The sequence below is a fragment of the Tremella mesenterica genome (genome assembly GCF_000271645.1).
Source record: "Tremella mesenterica DSM 1558 unplaced genomic scaffold TREMEscaffold_1, whole genome shotgun sequence".
NCBI classification, from domain to species: Eukaryota; Fungi; Basidiomycota; class Tremellomycetes; order Tremellales; family Tremellaceae; genus Tremella; species Tremella mesenterica.
In genome coordinates this window covers 555263-572436 of record NW_006711225.1, presented here as the reverse complement: position 1 = coordinate 572436, position 17174 = coordinate 555263, and the positions used below count along the sequence as shown (strand labels likewise).

Here is a 17174-nt window from a genome sequence, read left to right as displayed (position 1 = left end):
AGCATAGAGGTAAACTTGCTTGAATAACCATAATCGGGGTCAAAGACATACTTGCAGACTGATAAGCTACCCAAAAGAGCTACTAGACAAGTCTCAAGGTCTGATAAGATAGTTTAAAGGCCTTTGAATAAGGTTTGTGAAGATGAGATTGAAGAAACAGGTTAAGGCATGGGACATGTGTCACGAGACATATTGACCAGCATATGCACGATATAACAGTGCCCAACGGAACAGTGATCTTAACCACTGCGACGAAAAGGCCTATTAATCGGTGGTTAACACTACCGCCGATCGCTGGTTAAATACCCTTCCCCGACTTTCGCTCAACTTGTCACACACTTTGTGACATTATGCACTCTCTTGGGCCCCCGCTTTGGGGCCCCGACAAGGGGACCCCGCTTGGGCCCCCACACTTGGGAAGGGTACGATAGACCAAAAACTTACTCCGAGAGGGAGGTTTTCCAAGTAGGGCCTGGGTTACCCCCGGCGCCGTCCGGGGAGTCGAACCCAGGATCCTACCCGCAACCGCCGATTAATCTGTCACGAGACATATTGACCAGCATATGCACGATATAACAGTGCCCAACGGAACAGTGATCTCAACCACTGCAACGAAAAGGCCTATTAATCGGCGGTTAACCCTACTGCCGATCGCTGGTTAAATACCCTTCCCCGACTTTCGCTCAACTTGTCACACACTTTGTGACAAAACTATCAGGACTACCACTGTGACACTGTAGATATCGTGGCGGCTTTTCTCAATGGAGATCTCGAAGAAACAATCTATCTTGAACCTCCAGAAGGAAGCACCATAGCCAGTGGAAAAGTTATACGTCTCATCAAGTCCCTATACGGTCTGAAACAGTCTACTCGTTGTTTCAACAAGAAGCTCGATCATTGGTTACAGTCACAGGGATTCACACCAACTACCGCCGATAACTGTATCTACCACCGCTCTAGAAAGGGGAATACCATTCTTATTCCTCTGCATGTCGATGATCAATCACTAGCCAGCAACTCCCGTGAAGAACTCAATCAGTTTAAAAGTCAACTTCATGCCGCTTTTGAAATCAAAGACAATGGCCCAGCTACTTATTTCCTTGGGGTGAACATCTACAGAGACCGGAAGTTGAAGATATTGCAACTGCCCCAAGAACACTACCTCAGAACAACCTTTGAACGATTCGGACTTTCAAGCAGTAAACCAGTACGTTCACCACTCCCAACCAACTACCGACCTGCCCAAACTACCAATGAAGCGTTTGAGGTAGTTAAGGATGAACCATTCCCAGCAATGATAGGATCCTTGCTCTATGCAGCCACAATCACCCGACCAGATATCGCTTTTGCAACAGCTCTATTGGCTAGGTCAGCAAGTAGATGGTCAAAAGAAGTCATCAACGCTGCAAGACACCTTATGCGCTACCTGGTTGGAACTACCACACTCTGTCTCACCTATAATGCCTCACTACCACACGTAAAGTCAACAATCAAAGGATATGCAGATGCCGACTGGGGTGGGTGTTTGGATACTAGAAGATCTACCACCGGGTTTCTATTCTATGGATTTGGAGGTCCAATCAGCTGGAGGTCAAAGCGACAACACACCACTGCCTTATCTACTGCAGAGGCAGAATACATGGCCGCTTCAGATGCTGCTACAGTCGGGTGTAAAAAGTCATGTCCGTGTGGACATTTTCACCTCACATTCCGTCTGAGTTGTTTCCCTTCTAGATCACCATATCTCATGCATCAGGATAGCTCTTGACCTGAAACTTGACAAGCATATGCATGATAATGATCTCAACCAAAATGTTGAGTTTCACATGCATGCGGTAAGAGATGGTCACATGCGATATGAATTTCCTTCTCCTCCCTTGGTCCACACTGCCTTCCTTAGCTACTGGCTAGTGAGCTGTATTCTACATCATTTCATCATATCAAGAACCCACCAAATTGTGCACAAGCTGAGTTTAGTATCTATGTAATGATATGAAATGGCTTTTGAAAGCATCAAAGTCATTCCAGATGATTCACCACACATGAAATACAACTCTTCCCATTTAAGCTTCTATTTCTTGCTCACATGTTGTCACAAAGCGTGTGACAAGTCGAGCGAATGTCGGGGAAGGGTATTTAACCAGCGATCGGCGGTAGGGTTAACCGCCGATTAATAGGCCTTTTCGTCGCAGTGGTTTAGATCACTGTTCCGTTGGGCACTGTTATATCGAGCCAATGCTGGTTAGTTGGTCCTCGTGACAAGTTTACAATTGCAACGAAGAGTCGAATGGAGTCTTTGTGTGCCACACCTGCATACAGCTCATGGTAGTCAATACCAGATCGCTGGGAGTAGCCTTTGGCAACCCATCTGGCCTTGAATGCTGCAGGTTTGCCAGTACTTCCATTGATTTTCCGAGTAAAGACCCATCGTGCTCTGAGAGTTCTTCCTGCAGCCTCTTTGCGGTCAACTACCACCCGGACCCTGTACTTCTCCATTTTTGCTAGCTCCTCATCAATTGCTTGTTTCCAGTGAATCCAATCCTGTGATCTCTGCGCTTCATGGACTGTTTGTGGTGCAAGTATAGCAGAGTACGCCAAATACATGATGGAGGACAGATCAACCTGAGCAGAGAGTGCAAGGTTGTCTTCAAGACTGTGGGGTGTGCATTCAGGTGCTGCTCCAGCTTGACGGCAAGATCGGCGAGGGAGCTCTTCTGTCTGCTCATGGCTCGGTGGTAGTGGAGAGTTTGGTGGTGGCACAGGTGACCGGTTGAACCGTGGATCTTCTTCCGGTCTCCATCCTTGCCATCTTGGTAGCTGGGGTTGCTCATCATTTCCTCCTGGGGTCTGTTGGTCTGGCGCGTTGTTTTCAACAGGATGTAGTTCAGTACTGCCGTCCGTGTCATCCCCTGTGAGAGTTGCAGTTGGAATGTAATAGTTCGGATGCAGCTGTTTGGACATGGGTAGGGTAGGTGCGTTTGTGTAGGATTTGAGACTGTTGGTAGTCTCAGCAAACTTGACATCTCGTGAGATGATTAAGCAATTCTTGCTTGTGTCCCATACCCGGTAATTACTTGTGTTGATCTCATAGCCCATCTGTAGTGGATCAGGCCTCCCCTACATAAGAGAGTGTAATAGCTCTCCTTCCATACCTCTTCCTTCTTCCTTGATCCATTCCCCCAACTCGTATTGTCTTATATCATCTTCTGCTGTCTCCTCCCTCCTCTCCTCTTATCCTTTCATCCTGTCCATTACCGTTTCTCACTCATGATACACACATATGTTTTGTAGACCACAATATGTGCTTCACTATTTCCTTCGTTCTCCTTCATACTTGGACCACATATTCGTGGATACATTCTCCGTTCTCATACATAGTTTTTCCATTCTCATACATAGTTTTTCCGTTCTCATACGTAGTTTTTCCTCCTTCTCTTACATAGTTTCTCCTTTACTTGAATCGAGGACGATTCGGACTTGTATCAAGTTTGAGACACACTGATATGCATATAAGCAGGGCCTGAGAGAGAGATTCCCCATCATCTTCTTCATTCTCACTTCTTCTTCTTCTTCCTCCTCCTTCTCACCTTTTCCTCAATCCTCTCTCAGACCCTCTTGGTTTCCTTGACACACTCTTTCCTTACGCCTACTGACCTTTGATCATCGCTGACTAGTATTACCCACATCACAGAGTTCCGGTTCAGTATCCAGCCCTACGGGTAGGTTACATTTATTTATTTGTGGTGATCCTCACAAGCAGGATCATTACACCATCAGTTGACCTGGCAGGTATTGTGGTTTGAGTTTGTTTGTCTCTGTGTGTGCACGGAAAAACATCGGGCTACCAAACGGTTGCAGATGTTGATACTCCACTGGTCCACCCCGCCATACGTCCTCAGGTACTGTACCATCTATCCCTGGTGCTCTATTTCTGACAGAAGTGGCATAGTGTGTTGCCTCAGACCAAAATCTGTCTGGTAGTCCACTATCCAGGAGTAAAGTGCGTACTAAGTCCAATATAGAGAGATGAGCTCGCTCTACACGGCCATGTTGAGCATGCGCGGCTGGTGGGACTAGTTGATGATCAACTCCCTTTGTACTTGTGTATTTCTTGAAAGCGGTTGAAGTAAATTCTCCTCCTTGGTCGCTTCTCAATGCTTTGACCGGCACTCCGAGTTGCGTCTCCACCAAGGTGATGTATTGCTGTATGGTAGTCAAGGTGTCTGCTTTCGAGTGCAGGAAAAGAATCTGAAGGTGATGTGAGAAATTGATGTATACAGTCAGGAAAGTACAAAAACCATCATGTGAGGTAGTGCGTGTTGGTCCAAAGAGGTCAAGGTGCAAGGATCCAAGTAGTCTGGTAGCACGGTGAGAAGACGGAGGAGATGGTAGTCGTTTGCCTTTTCCTTGAATGCACTGAGCGCACATGAATTCATTGCTTGAAACATTGTTCCAACTACTAGCTTCCCCCAATCTCCCGCTTCTCCCTAGTTTGATCACCGCTTGCATGTTAAGATGTCCAAGTCGTCTATGCCATGTTTGCAGAAGGGTCTCTGTTACATCAGAGCTGGAGAGATGTGCGTAGGCAGGTGGAGACGTGCAGGGAAGGGTGTAGAGATCATCACGGAGTTTGGCAGTGAGGACAGTGTGTCCGTTTTCATGGAGAGTTACGGTAGTGTTGTCAAATGTCCAAGACCTTGAGGGAGATGTTGTGGATCGAACGGAGAGCAAATTCCGGCCAAGATCTGGGACAAATAAGGTATTCGGCACCTGAAACCCATTCTTGAGTGTGAGTGTACCAGTCTTTGTGGCCTGAATTGTGGAGCCATTTCCAATGACAACTGGGATTGGGGATGGTAGAGTGTATAAGGCGGTGAGCAGTTCAGGTTCAAAAACCATAGAATGTGAAGCCCCAGAATCAACGACAATGGTGGAGGGAAGGCCGGTTGTAAGGAGTGCTGATGATGAAGCGGTAGCAACAAAGTTTAGGACAGTGGGAGTTGGAGTAGGTTCAATAGATGATGTGGTAGATGCCATGTGAGCTGTCACACGTTTTGCGGCATGGCATTTGGCAGTGGAGTGTGAATTGGTGTTGTGGAATTCACAGTAGGGCTTACTACCATCCTTCACAATGGGAGCACGTTCTCGAAACCTCCCAGGTTTGTCCTGTCTACTCTTCCCATGTGAGAGCTTTGATAATTTTGCTGCCATGGCAAGTGCACCACTCTCTTGTGTTTGTCGCCTCCGGAATTCGTCGTTGACAGCAGCAATGACATCTGTGGAAGAGGGGTCACCAAGCATGTAGAAAGTTGAAGCAAGAGTAGTGTAGGATGCCGGTAGTGCAATAAGGATGGCATAGGCCAGTTGAGAGTCAGCCAGTGACACTGAGGAGGACGTAAGATCGTTGAAAGCACGTCGCATAGATGAGATTGAGGACATGGGATCATCGTCTTTGATATCTGTTCGCCAGATGATGTGGTAGAGTTCAGCCTTTTGAGTAGATCTTGCTGCCGAGTAGGTATTTCAAAGGTGACTGAGAAGGGATTTGGCAAGGAGGCCGGTAGGCGTTGAGGTGAGGTCAAGAAGGTTAGGTGGTAGGACATTGTGAACGGCTGCACTGAGTGACTCATCGATTGCTGCCCATGCCTTCTTATCCTTCTTCAACCAGCTTTTCTTCTCTTCTGCCAGTTGGAGTGGTAGTGTAGCATCCTCTTCAATGACTTCATCTAGATCCTTCTGAATGAGTCGAGCAAGAATAGATCTCTCCCAGTCTTTGAAGTTGTCTGAGCCTGTGAGGATAACTCGACGATGTGTGGTAGTCTGATCATCATCAGTGTCGGAAGGAGACTGTCACAAGACCAACTAACCAGCATTGGGACGATATAACAGTGCCCTTCAGAGACAGTGGTCTAAACCACTGCGCTAAAAGGCCTATCAACCGGCGGTTACTGCACACCGTCGGTTGCTGGTTAAATACCCAATCCATCCAACTCTAACCAAACTGTCTTGTCACTTCGTGACAGAGACATGATGAAAGAGTCGGGGTAGATCGTCTGATTCCAAATCTGTTGATAGTGATTGCAAGAGCGGTAGACACTGGTAGTTCTCAGCTCTGTATCAAGCAATGCATGATACTAGTCACTCACCTGGTAGTTCTCAGCTCTGTATAAAGCAATGGAGGACTACCAGTGGAGAAACAATTTGGTAGTATGAGACGTCGGTTATCACGATGACGTGGATTTCAACATGTCTTTCCCCCTGATACCATTGCAGGGGAGGCTCCCCCAGACGCCACAAATTCAACAACAGCCGTAGCTTTGACAGCTACTCAACGTACGACCTGGCTAGATTGGGCCAACAAAGAGCGTAAAGCTCGTTCGACACTCATTTTTACAATCTCTCCGGGACTAGCCCCCCAAGTCGAGGACCTCGGGTCAGCCCAAGAAATCTGGGCACGTATTACTGCGCAGCATCAAGTTAAAACGACAGCAAGGCGTAATGATCTCAACCAACGTATTTCCCTCCTCTGTCTAGTTGAAAATGCCAACTTCGACACCATGCACACTCACCTTGAGACCTTTAGTGAGCTAGTAGCCGAGGCTCTTGGTGCAGGTGCCCATATAGATGATGGTGATCGTTCCGAAAGATTTCTTCTCTCCCTTGGTTGCGACTTTGCTCCACTTTGTCAACAGTGGGACCTCCGACCAGACACACAGAAAAGCTGGGACCATCTCGTAACCGCATACCACAGTATTGCCGACACCCGCCGTCTTGAGCAAGAAATGGAGAACCATACTCAACAAGCCATCAGTGCTGTTCTCGTAAATAAAGATGCTATAAAGAAGGATAAGGGGAGATCAGGTAGTAGGGTAGGAAAAGGTAGAGGTAATGGTGCTAGTAGTGAACATGGAGGTAACAAGGAGAAGGAGAAGGGACAAGGAAAGACGAGGAAAGAAGGAAAATGTGGGAAGGATGAGAGTGATAGTGAAGAAGACGAAGAGTGTGATTGGTGTGGTAAATACGGACATAGTGTGGAAGACTGTTGCATTAAGAAACGCGGAGATCTATCCAAGAGTCAATTACAGGAAGCCATTAAAGAATACCGATCAAAACACCAAGTCAATGTCATGGGAGACGAGTCGCCGGAACCCATAGTCTTTGGTAATCTTTCTTTGCTCCTATGAAAGCAACTTAGTACGGATTAAGGGGAGTGTTAGATAGTGATAATCAGTACCTAAATTACACGTCACGTAAGAACCCCGAAACTCTTGTAGACGCCTCTCCATAGTAGATAGTTAGATGCAACTCTCATCCCCAACAACACCCACGTACGGCCACATTCCTCTGGGAGCAACAGTTCCCCCGTCCCACCATCGCTCGATATCTAACACCTTTCTTCTATCCCACGGTCCAGAAGTTCGCATGAGGTCATACTCACCGTCCTATGAGACAATCTGAGGTCATCCATTTATGATATTTCAATCCAAGCATACTCGCGGCTGACCTGCAGGAAGTCTCAGAAAGGAGATCATGTACCCCCCTCCCCCTTCTCTTTCCCCAGACCCTCAGCTTCAATCTTATATTCGTCGCTCTTCCAAGGGACAATCTGCTCTATAACCATCCATGACCAGCAACAGTCCAGACCGCAGCATGGACAACGACGACGGGTACCACTACATGTATGACATCAGCATCTACGATGCTGTCAACGGCATGTCAGACCATTCCCAATATGCCAATCAACTCCTGTCTCCCGGCGTCGAAAACAACGAGGATACGTACATCACGGAATGTCACCTGGTCCATGGTATCCCAGCTATCCTTCGGCGTCATCAGACTCACTGTCGACCCCGGGTAACATGCTGGCTCAGTATCCGACCAGCTTCGATCCGTACGAACAGTATTTTGATATTCAGCAATCTTCTCCTCCCGAACAGATGGAAACCTCCCCTTTTTCGGAGGACACCAGCTTCACGCTAGGACCGAGTCCACCCTTGAATGAGATTGTAACGTCTTATCATCATGATGCATCTGATGATCTACGTCTTGGAGGTCCTTCGCTGACATCAGATGGCAGGAAACCCACTCCACCTCCATCGACAAACTCTGGAACCGTGACTAGTGACTCACGTTTTTGTGGCCCTCCCTTGACATCCATTTCCAAGAAGCCGATTTTATCTCATCTCGACAATAATCAGATCGAGAACGAGCACTTACGATTTCACGATGCACCGTCGACTTCACCGACAACCACACAAACTTCTCCCATGCGCCAACAAAGACGCGTGAAATCCGTCCGGATGAGCGGTCACGAGATCGACGAAGACTACAGGCGAAAAGCATCAGCTAACAACCTCATGGGAATAGAATTGTCCCAATACAAAGATGACGACCAACGAATTTTTCTCTCGACCACACGAATGAGAGCAATGGGTGTCCCGCCTCATGTTCTGGACATGAGTATGAACCGCTGGTCTCTACGTCTGACGGCAGAATGTCTGGAGAGCATTGGTCATTTAGAAGTGACTAAAGAAGATGGTAGACTCGACTATCGGCCTTCCCTTTCTAAACACTGCCGCGCTACTTCAATCATCATGCGGGCCGTCTTCAAACTCGTCCTTTTTGAATGCGGGAGGACACCCGAAACAACAAAAGAAGAGAAGAAAGACGTGTTGGAGAGTCTGGCAAGAGATGAGATTCGAATTCAGGCTGAGAGTGCTTTCCGATATCTCATGACCGAGCTGGCGAATGATACTAGGTTCCCCTTGCTTAGGGTATCAGAACTTAAAATGTACCCCTTCTCAGGAGATGCGATGTCTGTCCCGGTGTGGCAGATTGAGTGACATGATAGGAAAGGATGAACGGACGTTGGGAAGCGATGTTGTCGAGTGGGAGAAGAATAAATGTAGCATGTAGCGGACATAGCGGGGATGCTGGTGACATGGAGAATGTGGAGCATGAAACAAGTGACGACGAGCTCTGTTCACTGATTACTGACTTGGGAAATGAACATATCCGATCTGAACCCTGTCTCCCTGTCTATCTGATGTGGGTCACCTCGTCGCTTGTGGGCGAATTCACATTTGTGGTCGTCAATCGGGACCCCTATAAGGCCTATAACCTGTTCGGACGGACAGTTTGCACCCCATCGGCTATCGGGCTCAGTATGTAGGATGTCATTCTAATGAGGGTATGTATGACCTACTAGCTGCCCTCAGCCGGGGTGTTCAAGATCCGCCGAAGTCAGAAGAGCAACATGAAACATGACTACAATAGCAATAGAGATTGCCTTTCACGCGTCATAGGTAATCCGAACGTCCACTACTTACTCCTTTCCACCTCTTGCCCATATTTACCAAGATTCTCTATATCATGTCAGCTTCCTCTCATAAACCCATAGACTTTTCAGAACCACATCCCAATCGCCCCGTATCGACATACGAAGAGCTCGATTTCTCTTCTGACCTTCCCCCTGTTGATCCTTGGTCATCTCCATCATCCGCCGGTGGTTCATCACGTTTCTCTCAATTCTCTTCTTTTTCTCCTCCACGTCCTACCCCTTCTGCTACGTTCCAAGCTCAATCAGAAACGAAACAGACTTCTACGAGTAATTCAAGTCAGAAATCTACTACTGGTCCAGCTCTGGATGTTCCTTTGGTATTAGGAGTTGCTGTTGTGGATTTCAATCATTTGGTGAGACATCTTCCTATAACCTTCTCTTCATGTAGGCCTCAGAGACAGCCTATTTGAATCTACTTCATGTATGTTGTCAAACCCATGAGAAATTTCACTTTACTCCCATGGCAGGTCGTCTCCTTGTTTCTGTGGACTTTATGGTCGTGTTCAATGGGAATGGGAATGTGGTAGCAGTGCTAATTGATAGATCGGACCAACTGTCGAATTCGCCTATCCTCAAAGTCTTCAAATTGCAATCCAAGATGATGATTCTTTTTCCAAATTATTACCTTTTCTAGCTCTACCTGATGGTGCTCATTTAGTTTGTCTTTTTCCAATTATGAAAGACAGAAACTGATGTATAGTCGGAAGAAGATTATTCTCATTTCGTGCGTGTTTCATAATGATGATGATTTGGTGGATTGAATGTGTATTGACGGAATAGCATTGCACATATTCCCCTTCAGATCCAGACGCTCTTCCTCTCACGAATGTACCTCCGGGTCAAACTCTCTTCGGAATCTCGTATGTCCTCTTTCATCTGTCCGATTAAAACTGACGGGAAGATGTAATAGACAATTGGCAGCTGCGGAATTATTGAAGAGGCCGAGTGATGTTACGAGAAGTATGGTACAGAAAGCTGTGGTGGTAATTGCTTCTCAACCTGTTTTTGGGCCGATACGGTGGGTTTTTCTCTCTGCTTCGTTTCTTGTCCCCCTCCTTCCTCGCGCCTCGTTCAGCATCAGCGTCTATATAGTTGAATTTTCGAGAATGGGTAGTGAGGGAACCAAGAAGTACAGGCTCGCAGAAGGAGGTATCGTGTCATGGATTGTGGATGAGCAAGGTAAGAGGACATAAAATTTGATGGACAAAAGAGGACTTACAGGTACAGAGGAAAAGAGATTATTGAATGATACTGACCATGTAGTGATCGATTAGGAGTAGTGACTAGAGCATATTTCGCCCAAAGGGACTTCACACAAACCGGCATCTTGGAAGACTTCTACACCAGTCTTGAGACTAGTTTACAAGGAAAGAGTGGGGAAGGTTCTATCTATATGGGTTAGTCTTTCTTTACCTCCCTCATCTTCCTTCACCTCCGTCCCTTACCATCTTACCCTCTCGTTTCACCTTTGCATCCGAGTAATTTCCGTATCCCAGTTGTCTTAAGACTTGAGCTGACAGAAAGGGACATCTTTACGAGAATTAATCCATAAATTCAGACATAAAACCTTAATACTTCTCAAAGCTCTAATGCTACAAAAACGTGTCTGTTTTCTTTTCATCATCCACAATCTCACCTTATATATAGGTTATGCTATTTGGTTATCCAGTAGAAATGCTATGTACATATCAATATTCTCTCGTATCTCTCATGCCGGGTGAGTACTTTTAAGAGAATTTGATGATGTTGATTGATTATAGGGCTTTTACTCAATTTGAGAGATTCCGGGGCACCGGAGTTGGATTATAGGACGAGCAGAGTGCGACCGACGTCTTTGAGGTCAAGTGATAGGAGCAGTCTATTAAGGTATATGGGTTTGCGTGAGTTTTGTCTCCCACCCTTGTTTTGTCCTCACCCTAATCTTGCTCTTCATGACATGGTAGAAAGATCGAATCACCCAAAAAATGGTAGTAAGCTGGACTGATCTTCTCAGCATTACATTTATTCGGGAAAGACGCTTTCTTCCAACCTTATTTACCATTGCAACAGATAGAGATGTTAAAGGCTCGATCATGGCTTGTGGGGACCACCAATCAGATTGTGACGCAGCAGAAAGATGCAAGGTATGATTTACTCGTCAACGTAAGTTTTCCTTTCGTCCCATCCATCTCCCTCAACCCCCGTTTATATGTTTACCTTTGTTCTTGCACCGAAGCATCTGTCTGTTCAGTTTATCCTGCCTAAAGTGTACCACAGTCCAGATGAAAGGCTGATGAGCAGATCGAAAATGTCTCATTTGAATTCACCGACCCTAAACTAGAACGATTATTGTCCCTCACTGCTGCGGATAGGAAATGGATGGACGATGTAGTCCGTGCCGTGGAAGAGACTTGGGCTACTGTGAGTTTCCCCATCCAACTCTTCGATATTTCACATATCAGATGACGACTTGTGCTGATAAGACAGCCCGAAGGCGAAAGAGCAGGGTGGGTGAAAATTGTTTATGGATGGAACATAGCTGATTATCAGGTTCCGTGGAAGTGACGACGATCTACGGTCACGATTCGAAGAGTACATCTGTGCATGCTTGTCATCTATCAAATATGCCGATTTCCTCGCTAAGGGAAAACAACAAGATATCGCTATTGTCACTTCTGGATCTGGAGCGGGTGGTGATGGGAATGTTTTAGCACCTTTTGGGGAGGCTTGGTTGATGGCTTTTAAGATTACGGAAGCTGGTAAGAATTGGGAACAATGTACCGATCCTGTTCTGTTTGATCTGTGTGAGCCTAGGTGAGTCAATTTCCAAGCTTTGCTGATCTTCAAATACACTTGCCAATCCGCGCCCATTTTCTCGACCCCGTCGTCTTGATGTGACATTGATCATCCTGGCCTACGTCCTACACGTGATGATCACCACCTCCACGAACTCTGTATCCTGTATCATCACTATATGATCATCTACATGGGTGTTGATTACCAGACATCCCTGTGAAGGAAAACCCACTCACATTTCCGACCTCTCTCTTCGGTTATCCGAAGGTGTAAGAGATCTTCATCTCGATCAATCCTTAGCTCCAACCCGTGAAGTTCTTTCTTCAGCATTAGCAGCAAGTTCCTCAGTTCTCTCACAAGGTTCTACCTCTTTATTCAAAGCTTTCGACGGAGTAAGAACAGAAGTTAATCATCGTATCGAAGCTGAAAAAACTCGTCGGGCGTTATTATCAACTTCACCAAATCCAACACCTTCAACACCTATAATTTCCACCACGCAAGAAACAAAACAAAGTCAAAATCGTCAAATCGCAGATATAAGAGCTACCATCGGTGGAATTGGGAGTTTTCTCGGATCGAGGGTTGCTAGTTTAAGGAATGGAGGAGGTGAAGAGACACAAAAAGGTTTAAGACCTATGAGTTTACAACCGAGAATGTCGAGTAGTTCTTCGAGTAGTAGTTTGAGTACGAAAGGTAAGTAAAGGATGTATGTAGCATAAGCATGGGCATGAAGATCATACTTTGTATACATACCTGACCCCTGGTCTGTTTATGGTGTTAAAATGTCTACCCTGTGCCCGGTCATAATTTTAACGATGTAAGTCGAATCACGTTTGTATGGCGTTCTGCAAAAACCCCGCGGGGGGAGGAAGGGGGAACTGGGGCTGATGGGGTTCCGACATCCGACGGAGAGTCCGAACAAGTACGAGAACCCTATTGTAGCCTGCCAAGGAAGGATCAAGGGATTCAAATACATAGACACCCCCTTATTCCGGACTTGATCCAGCCACCAGCCACTAGCCAGTAGATCTGGCCCATCTGGCCATCGGAGGTCAGAAGCTAAAGATACAAACGTGTCCGCGTGGTCACTTCTGGTTCCTAGATCCTGAAAGCACACAGCCGAGGCCGAGTGTACAAGTCTAGACGCTGTACTTGTAAAAAGGGGCATGGGGGCAAGGGGGAATGAGGGAGAGCAGATGAAGAGAAACACGTCAACGGAGTAGACCCGGATGTTACATGTGGTAATCTGGGGTCGAGGTGGAGAAAAGGTAAAAAAGGAAGGGAAGAGGAAGAGAGATAGTCACCTTGTTTTAGATCTTCCACTACTCTCACTTTCAACTCCTTTTATGACTATTCTCCTACTTTCCCAATCATTCATTTCATTTCATTCCAAGTCCATTCCATTCTTTTTCTTCTCCGTATGAATCGTTTCCCATACTTTGACGATTTAACAATCCGTCACTCCGACACGTTCTTTACTTCTCAACAATTAGCTTCTTTCCTCTCACAGATTTCACAGTAGTGGTAAGTAATTCTTCCTGCATTTCCCCCACTTTTCCTTCTCCTCACTTGGTCATTTGGTCATTTGACAGCATGAAGCTGTCTATGTCTTTTGTTGTCAGTAAAGATCCAGAGGTCCATCAGGCCGAAAGTGAATGATGATGATTTCGTCCCCTGATATGAGAAAGACTCTCTTATACGACAGCTTCTCACTTCAGTGACTCGGTAACATCGACGTACGCCTGTCCTGAAAATTGGACGAAAGCTCACAAGACAAGTCCCGAATCTCTAAATACAACATCTCAACCGAATTCGAGAAAGCAAACTTGATTCAAATACATTCCGTCGATAACATTTCAAGAAGAATCGAACTGCGGATTTTGGGGGTACAGTCCGCAGTGACCGCACGGTAAAGGACGAGTGGAGGGAGGGTTATTTTAGGCGTTAACATTCTAATCTGATTGAAGAAAGAAATAATTACGGGGTGGTCTTTGATATACAACAAGAAACAACTTCGGGACTGCCGATTTCATCCCCATCGGTCACTGGGGACCCTTGATTGAAAACGAGGTGAGACTTCAGGAGGCGAAACCCTCAGGATATTAGTTATCCGAGAGAGGATCAGGAAGAGCACGGTTTGGTGTGATTGGGGAGAAAAGATCTCACTCGCGTATCACAAGTGGAAGGCATCGACAAAGAGGTTTAGAGATTTCTTTTTGTCATATCAAGAGTTTTCCCGAAAGGGGCAATCATGGGACTCAGAAAGGAAGAAAGGATGGATTGGAGGATGATAGATGATGATGATGATGATGTGAGTTGATTTATTCCATCAAGAGTATATCTTCTCTTCCTCATCCCCTCTTCTCATCGCTTCCCCCCTGATCTCCTGTTCCCTCCTCTGTCTCTGATCCCTCTCCATCGTGTTTCCCCTATGGTGAAACGGCCGCTTAAATCCTCCCACTTACGATCTCTTTGACATAAGGATATATGTCTCTCTTATCATAACTCAATCAGTGTAACCTCGCGTGTCTGATGAACAGGATGTCACTCCTTCAGTATCATCACAAAGACATTCCGCATCTAGCTCATCAATTTCATCTTCATTACCACAAGAGATGACTGAAAGTCCTACATTACTTGAAAATACTTCAGACGCCACTTTGCAGATAATCGCATCAATGATCAGAGACGGTAAAGGTAGGTTCACTCCACTCGCTCAGTACATGTTCATGTTCATGTCCTATTCCTTTTACCCACAATGCCAATTTCTCGACGTTGTCACCGTTGGTCAGGGTTTGTGCATCTCCCACTCTGAAGCCAGTCAGACGTGATGATCTCCTCCACTTTCATATCATTTCACCTTACCGATCTGCTTCTCAAAACGCTTGCTGATTGGCAGCGTCCAAAATAGTCGTACTCGTCGGAGCGGGCATTTCTACCTCTGCTGGTATTCCAGACTTTCGATCTCCTGGTACGGGCCTATACGATAATTTACAAGCTTTGAATTTACCTTATCCCGAGGCCGTATTCGATCTCGGTTTCTTCAAGAAGAATCCGAAGGTGGGTTCGATATCTCTCCTATCCGTCCACCCCTCTTTCTTTCACTGACCAACGGTCCTGGTCGTCATAGTCGTCTCTTAATGTCAAAGAAGGACTTGTCAATTGAAAGAGAAATTCGAAATTGACCGGTAGCCATTTTGGACCCTAGCCAAGGAACTTTATCCCGGAAGACATCTGGTGAGTCTCTTCCTCCTCTTTTTGTCCCTCTCTGTTCCTACCTTTCATGTCGGGGAAAACAAGTTGAGAGTATGACGAGACTAACTTTCAGCCTACCCCCACCCATTATTTCATCCGTCTTCTCGAAGAAAAGGGGCTTTTGCGACGTCTTTTCACACAAAACATCGACACCCTCGAGACTCTCAGCGGCCTGAACTCCGATCGAGTGATCGAAGCTCATGGTTCATTCGCCACCGCTAGATGTCTTTCGTGTGCCAAGATGGCCTCAAGAGAATACGTGCTGCGTAAAGGAGTTTTACATGGAGAAGTGGTGAGGTGTGAATGTGGGGGATTGGTGAAACCTGATATCGTCTTTTTTGGGGAGGCTCTTCCACAGGCTTTCTGGGATAATTTGGATGTGAGTTTGTGGGTTTCCTCATCCCCAAATCATCCTCACCAAGTCACATGCACGTTATTCTTGCTCAGCAGTATTCGTAAAATTGTCATGAGCTTCCATCCCCTTATCATCCGTCCTACTCTCATGTTCATGTTGAGGTCACTACCCTTCAGCCTGACCGTGTGAAGAATTTTTTTTTTTCAGTCGAATGAATTGATCTGATTCCAGGTATTCGAAGATTGCGATCTCCTAATCGTCATAGGTACTTCACTCCAAGTTAGCCCATTTGCGAATCTCCCAGATTTCGTCAAACCTCCCATCCCTCGATTACTTATCAATCGTGAAATCGTCGGACAATTCTCTCATTTATCTCAACTGTCCCCAAAAGCCCCTCCACACCCTTTACCATTACGAGAACTTCTTGGACCTGATGTTGATTGGGATAAAGGTCGTGATTGTTTCTGGCAAGGTGATGCCGATGAAGGTGTACGACGACTCGTCAGTTTACTAGGATGGGAAAAAGAACTAGAAGATATAATCTCTACCGGAAGAGAAGAATTGAGAAGAAAATGGAAAGAAGAATCATTTCTCATAATTCCTACTTCTTCTTCTACTTCTCCAATTGAATCTCATCTTCCTCAAACGATATCAACTTCGAATAATACAAGTATACCTATGTTCAACAGAATGACTTCGCTTCCGATCAAAAATACAATGACAGAACCTTCTAGTCCTAATTCAGATCCGAACGATAAAGTACCTCCAATTCATCCTAGATCTATATCGTATGATTCTTCTATTCCTCTTCCAACTTCTTATCAAAAGTCTAGTGGACATGATCAACGTGAATCGGCAGAAGAAGCTAAGAGGAATATGAGATTTGGGATTCCACCTAATATAGATTTGTTCGATCCGCTCATTTTTGAAGATGATGATTTGGAGGTTAACAGGATAGGAGGGAGTAGTGTTAATTCACTCACTAGAGGTTTCGCCACTCGATTGGGCGTGTGAGTTCGTTCTTCTCACCCTCTCCTTTTGTCAGACCACTCTAAACAAACGGCGATCACCAGATTTCGAGCCGGTACGCTTCTTGTTTGGTACGAACCATCTGATTGTTATCTTCCTCCGGTCAACAAGCTGTCAATATCAAAATCGCCCCTTCATCATCCGTCATGAAGTGACGATCCTATGATTTCGACATACACACCCTGGCATCATCCCATACGATATCTCACCCTCTATATCCCCCTTTCAATATGTACGATATATTCCCTTCTCGACATGTCCCAATCATCAATCATGTATTCCTACCACATCTACCGTCGACGCTCAACCCATATTCATGTCCTCACACCATAACGCGTTGTCCATGTTGACCACCCCACCCACATGTACGACCCTAACGATCTCATCATGCCCATTAGAGTATAGACCCCAAAAGTCCAT

At 45.9% G+C, this 17174-nt stretch overlaps 4 protein-coding genes across 4 annotated transcripts; all 4 read left to right on the top strand.

Moving 5' to 3' along the window:
- Positions 1-6229: 6229 nt before the first annotated feature.
- TREMEDRAFT_58178 (uncharacterized protein) lies at positions 6230-7184 on the top strand (the record flags this gene model as incomplete). The annotated part of the gene is made up of 2 exons (XM_007001110.1): positions 6230-6248; positions 6274-7184. 2 exons carry the CDS (start codon positions 6230-6232, stop codon positions 7182-7184), a joined length of 930 nt encoding a protein of 309 aa, XP_007001172.1.
- Positions 7185-7321: 137 nt separating this feature from the next.
- Positions 7322-8059, top strand: TREMEDRAFT_55800 (uncharacterized protein). Its single transcript, XM_007000984.1, has one exon. It carries the CDS (start codon positions 7624-7626, stop codon positions 7978-7980), a length of 357 nt encoding a protein of 118 aa, XP_007001046.1. The 5' UTR covers positions 7322-7623; the 3' UTR covers positions 7981-8059.
- A 1313-nt stretch (positions 8060-9372) lies between these two features.
- On the top strand, positions 9373-12137 carry TREMEDRAFT_26165 (uncharacterized protein; the record flags this gene model as incomplete). The annotated part of the gene is made up of 11 exons (XM_007000666.1): positions 9373-9693; positions 9884-10001; positions 10143-10200; positions 10242-10358; positions 10604-10722; positions 10865-10944; positions 10988-11057; positions 11101-11220; positions 11334-11482; positions 11621-11740; positions 11859-12137. The coding sequence occupies 11 exons, from the start codon at positions 9373-9375 to the stop codon at positions 12135-12137; spliced, it is 1551 nt and encodes a 516-aa protein (XP_007000728.1).
- A 2876-nt stretch (positions 12138-15013) lies between these two features.
- TREMEDRAFT_22252 (uncharacterized protein) lies at positions 15014-16310 on the top strand (the record flags this gene model as incomplete). Its single annotated transcript, XM_007000396.1, has 4 exons — positions 15014-15175; positions 15308-15352; positions 15444-15749; positions 15957-16310. Coding segments are annotated over 4 exons (867 nt in total), but the record flags the coding sequence as incomplete, so codon positions are not given.
- Positions 16311-17174: the final 864 nt, after the last annotated feature.